Below are 6000 nucleotides of genomic sequence, written 5' to 3' on the forward strand. Positions count from 1 at the left end.
ATTGACCCTGGGCTATAGATCATGTAGCTGATTATCAACCCTGGACTTAGTTGTCTAGCTAGGGCAAATTAACCGGTTTTCAGTGAATATTTTGATTTAGAGTTGTGCGGGGGAGGGGAGGATACATAAAAACTACAATAGCACAAGCCGACCATATTGCCATGTCTGCAGTTCACAGCCACACCTGCGTCTCGTTCTCTGCTCATCCTTCCCGGTGAGTTAGAAGTGTGACATATGCAGAACTTTGGAAAACCCAACAGATTTTACCCTTGTATGGAAGGAAAAGAAGTTCACTTGTGTGAGCTGACAGACCATTCAGACGTTGAACTAGTTTGCCTGCTTTAAACACTTCCCCAAAAAGGCAAGAAAAGGTGTCTTATATACCTTGATTTACCCTGCACAGACAGTGCACTGACTGATGTCATTTACTCATCCACAAGAGAAATCCTCATGGGGTTATTCTACTGCTTTCTCTGATGCTGTCTCCAGCCTAAGTCCTTGCTCCACATGATTGCACTGAACAAAAGTGGCAGGTGGTAACATTGAACACATGCTCTGTCAAAGGACCTCGGGTCTAAAAGTGAACAGACAAAGCTCTTTTGCCACTGGGAAGATATGATTATTCACAGTATGTGCTTGCTGAGGCTAATAAGAATGAGGAAATATCTTTAGAAAGATAGGTTTTAATTAGAGCTTTTTGATTGGTCCTTAATGATATCATCACTTGCCCTGGTCAGTAATATCCAGTAAATGCCAAGGGTTCACGACCTTCCTTCCATTCCTTTTTAAGTATTTTCAGTCTCATAACAGCAATAAGACCAGACAGGCAGTGAATTTCTGGGTGATAATTGCATTTCTCCAATGGCTGAAGATTTTGCTCTGCCTCATACTAAATGTGAGCCACCAGTTAGCTATCTCCTTTTAGAGCTGAATTCTGCTCATGGTTAAATCGAGAGCCCGGGGACCAGCATTTGATCTCATTTACATGTAAATCGAGGTATCAATGGAGTTACCCCGGATTTAAACAAGCGATTGATCGGAATTTGACACAACAAAGTTATCCCAGAATCACATTGATGTAACTGAGAAGGGCAGAATATGCTCTTACTATTTAACTAAAAAATTCAAAACAGTTTATAGAGGAGAAAGAGCATTTGATAGTGGTTAGGAAAGAGGGACTGGGAGCTAGGACTCCTGGGTTCTATTCCTGGCTCACTTCGACTTGTTGTGTAATCTTGAACACGTTCCTGACCTCTATGACTCGTGATCGTGAACATGTTACCTGACCAGTCTATAAAAGGACACTAAAAATACTTCCCCATTTCAAGAAAGGCAAATCACTTAACCTCTCTGTGGCTCAATTTATCTGGTTGTAAAATGGACAAAACATTTCTCCACCTGAGTGGGCGGGGGGGGAGGTTGTTATGAAATTTAAGATGTTTAAAAAGTGCTTTGGAGTCTTCTGATGAAAGGCTGTTTTATAACTATGTGGAAAGTACTATTAATTATTATCATATTCCGTTTATGAAATGCAATGAGAACCTACCACCATCATGGATATGTTGGTACTGCCTGATGTACAAGCAACGCGTAGTCACGAGCAGCAATGGCCCTCCTCTTGATATTTTAATATTTTCCCCCAACCAGGCCCTAATGTCATAAAATGAATCCTTGTTTCCACATACTGGCAGCTCCAAAAGATCCATTTTTCACATCTCCTGCTGCACATTATTTGTCCTGGACTTGGCCCTTTTATGGACAATGGCTTCAAACAAGTGAAATAGTCATTTTATACACACACACACACACACACGTATAAGAAACGGTAAATTCTGAAGGTCATTATACTCCTACAGGAAATATTAACGAGTTTATCATTTGTTGTGTGTGTTAAGCCATTAGTGTTTGCATGCAGCCTGCTTAAACTTTTTTCTTTATTAAAAAAAGCTCAAAAATAAGAGATGTCATTTACTAAACCCTTTAATTATAGCCAATAGCATTTACCACACCACTAAACTTCAACCAAGTCTAGCTCATTGTTGTCCAGACCTCAAGCATCCGTTAGCAGATCTGCTATTTCCTTCATTAATTGACTGTTTTCCTCCTCTTATTTTTGGATACCTGATGTACAAGTTGTGCTGATGGATTTTTTCCCATAATGTTTATTTACAAAAACTAATTAGAGTGGTTGCTATCAATAGGCTCTGACAGAGCTCTTAAGAACAACTGCGTGGCAAATTGCCATTGTGTCCTTGTTAAATCAATTCCCACTGAGTGGATTTGAGAGTGGTTATGATTTACATATTGATTACTTCATTTTCTTGATTGCCCTTTTGCAACATTGTTTTTTTTTTTTCTTTTGGGAGGGTGGGGAGAAGGAGGAAGAACTATATGTCTTATGAGCAATGCCATGCTGGTAATATATGTTTTACTCCCTCTCTGCATAAAAAGTATGTGCTGGAATAGAGCACTCCAACCACGAGGGATAACACAAAGGAGCTACTGGGCCCTGTTCCCATTTGTTCCATTCCTGCGTTTGGGTCAGAAATGGATGGTGGGGCCAGGGTGGCTTTAAGCCATTTGTGTGCTCCCTATATTCTAACCATCCCCTGGTGTAAGTTAGTCCAGCCTCAACTCCCTCTGAAGTTGGCACACCTTAACTCATGCCCTAGTTGTCCAAAGGAGGGCACCCAAAACAAGCAACCACCGTTGAAAATGTGGTGGGTAAGCATAATTTTCCAGCCTTTGGCACTGGAAGTCTCTAGTGGTGCTGATGTGGCTTAAACCATGGGTTGTCTTTCTCTTCCTTCTTTTCTCCAGCTTGTCCGATATAGTTCTGAAGGGCTCCTGCAGTTAGGGCCTCTCGGCTCCACGGCCTTTCTGCCTGACTCCAAATGTCTCATTGATGATGGGAAAGGCAGGACCCCAACTCTGAAGAAATGTGAAGATGTCTTGAGACCAGCACAAAGACTCTGGGATTTTACACAGGTACGGAAGAGAGCTTTCAAAGATGTTTGTGGTCCTATGAATTAGACAGGAGCGCCTGCTCTAGGTAATAGGGAATCCATGCAGTTGTTTGCTGCTAATCAAAAGCAAAGCACATTATTTGCACAGATTATATATCTCCAACCGCAGGTTCTTCGGAACGGTCAGGAAAAGGGAGAGAGCTCAGAGCTCACAAGACAAGACACCAGACCAGGTGGAAAGATATTGAGGTTGCGTCAACTCTTTTTTACACACACACACACACACTTACCCCTCCACTGAGGATACATTTACATTGCAGCCGGGGGTGGGAATGGCAGCTTGCGTAGAAGGACCCACGCTAGCTATACTCCAACTATCTCATTAAAATAGAAGTACATGCCCACGTGGGTCAGGCAGGATTGTTCAGCTCATGCTCAAACCTACACTACCCCATCCTCATTTCTGTTTGGGCGAGCTAGCTAGCGTCCAACTAGGGTTGGTATGTCTAACTGAGCCGCAAATTGCACGCCCGGCTGCAACATAGATGTGCCCTTGGAGTCAAAGGCTGGTTTTAAAATTCTCAGTTGAATAGAAAAACAATGACATAGGGTGTTACCGTTTCAAATGCGTACTGGCAAAGTGTAGAGTCCTTACTGTAAGAGAACTTCAGCCATGAAAGCCAGCATCCCCTGGGCTATGTCATGCCATCAGCAGAGCTCCCCCTTGCGCTGGGCACTGTACAAACACAGAGACCAGAGACAGCCCCTGCCACAGACAGCCTAAAGTCTTAAATAGACATGACAGACTCAAAGCGGGAGGGTGAAACGAGGCAAAGGTGAAGCGGTTTGCCCAAGGTCATGCAGCCAGTTTGCCGCAGAGTTGGGAATAGAATCCAAGCATCCTGACTGTTACTCCAGTGCCATATCCACTAGACCCCACTGCCTCCCCAGCTTTTATGACATCTTTGTTTTGTGCTGACGGATTGACAGGGAGAAAAAATCATTTTGCGTACGATTCTCAAAGTTACAATGTCCCCGTGAAGGCATCAGAGCTCAGTTAAGGATGTCTTCAGCTTCTCTGAACTGATCTACAAATGGAACGTGTGGCTAGCTGTCAGAGAGGCTTTTGAAACAGCAAGGGATAGACTTTGTGACTCCTGCACTGCCTCCAACTGGTTACAGCTGCCATATGCACCTGTGTCATCACACCAGGTCTGTGTGTGGACCCAAACCTCTTCCCGGAGACTTCAGGCAGAGCAGGATTTGCCTTGTATGAATCCACTTACTGGGCTCTAAACTCTTCCCAGTAGAAAGTGATCACGCTGCATATTTACAGAGAGTCCCGTCCCACCTTTCTTAGCAGAGGTTCCTCCCAAGGAGCCTTAGCACAGCTAAGTTGTTCTGCTTTAGAAATCTCTGTTCTAGCCACACTGCCAAGCACAACTCTGTCAGCAACCAACCACAAATGCAGGCTCATTCCTCACTCAAATACCTGAATAATGGAAAGACTGTAATGCAAAAATCAGCCATGGGGTAGCGTGGGACAAATCCTCAGTGCTAATGTTTTTCTTTCTTCAATTCAGAATGGTCCAATCATCAGCAGAAACACTGGACGGTGTCTAGAAGTGGAAATGTCAAAGGATGCCAATTTTGGGCTCAGACTTGTGGTACAAAGGTGCTCGGGGCAAAAATGGATGATTAGAAACTGGATAAAACATGGTCGACATTGACTACTGGGGTTGAGAAGCTATCACCTCTGCCATCGTCCATTGCTCGGTGTGCGATACCCTTCAAGGCATTTGTGTTAAAGCAGACTACTATGAAAAGGAGTTGACTACCCAGGGCCATGGACTATTAGGCACTGGTTAATAAACAGGCAAATAAGCATCCTGCCTGACTCTCCCTCAGATCAATGGATGCCCTGGAAATCTTGGGATGGGCAAACAGAACAGAGAAGTGGGCTCATTCCAGCTCTCCCAGAGGAATTAAAAGACAGCTGTGTCTGTGATGAGTTCAAAGGGGAGTTCCCTCTACTGCCTCATTAAAAAGAATCCTCTGATGGATAGCTTTTTAGCTTTAAGTTATTGACTGGTGCACAACTCCTATGATGAATAATCATGTGCCTTTTCTACTGTACTTCCTATACAAGTGGACTTGGAAATCCCATCTTTTCAGCATGTCTGGTTCATTGTACTAAACAGCTAAAAACTGTGAATAAATAACACTGCAAAATATGATATATTGTAAATTTCAAGGGTGGTTGCCTGAGCGTCTGTATTTATAGGAAGAGCCAGTTTGCACATGTTTGCAAGTGGTTTTGCATCCTCAGCCTGCTCGAAAGCAGCATCCTGGGGGTCCTCATGTAAATTCTGAATAGTTAAAACATCAACACGCTCCATTTTATTGTCACCTCCAGGTCTTGCCAGTATAAAAGAAACACAATACAGCACTTCCTTATTTAACTCCTTAGGGACAATGTATGTACTATAGTTTGGATTGATAGAACATCCATCTGGAACCTACCCTCTGACTGCAGTTACAATGTAAGGCATAACACTGCACCTACGAGGCTCTGCATTGAAACCAGGGGGAGCTGCTGGATAATCATCGCTGGAGAAAATTAGGTGACTTATTTAGGTGACTAATCTGCATTTAGGAGCTTGACTTTAGGCTCTTATTTTTAAAGATCTTGCACCCCCCTGCTACACATCCCGTAGGCGTGCAGAATGTCAATGATCACAAGGGCACGTTTCTTGCCATAACAACGTCCCTTTATCACTTGAAAGAAGAGACAAGGATAAATCCTAAAGTTGTCCAAGATTAGAACAAGAAAGAACCAGAAAACATAAAAAGTAACATTTCTGTTAATGTGACATTGATACATTTTACTCTTGTTGACCTATATAATTCTTAGCAGTGACGGCACCTTTGTAGGCTTGCACTTCACTGCATGACCCATCAGCGTCTGTGTGCAGAACGAGATTGGGATCTGATTAGGGTTACCATACGTCCGGATTTTCCCGGACATGTCCGG

The 6000-nt window shown here is 43.3% G+C and overlaps 1 protein-coding gene across 13 annotated transcripts in view; it reads left to right on the plus strand.

Annotated features, from left to right (window-relative positions):
* GALNT9 (polypeptide N-acetylgalactosaminyltransferase 9) overlaps window positions 1-5220 on the plus strand; it is a 903908-nt gene extending 898688 nt beyond the window's left edge. For all 13 annotated transcript variants that reach the window (XM_065568515.1, XM_065568512.1, XM_065568518.1 and 10 more), the window contains 2 exons: window positions 2821-2988; window positions 4550-5220. In XM_065568515.1, the coding sequence (XP_065424587.1) occupies window positions 2821-2988; window positions 4550-4696 (315 nt within the window). In that variant the 3' untranslated portion in view covers window positions 4697-5220. The remainder of the gene's footprint in view (window positions 1-2820; window positions 2989-4549) is intronic.
* Window positions 5221-6000: the final 780 nt, after the last annotated feature.

The sequence above is a fragment of the Chrysemys picta genome, chromosome 15 (assembly GCF_011386835.1).
Source record: "Chrysemys picta bellii isolate R12L10 chromosome 15, ASM1138683v2, whole genome shotgun sequence".
In the NCBI taxonomy this organism is placed as follows: domain Eukaryota; kingdom Metazoa; phylum Chordata; order Testudines; family Emydidae; genus Chrysemys; species Chrysemys picta.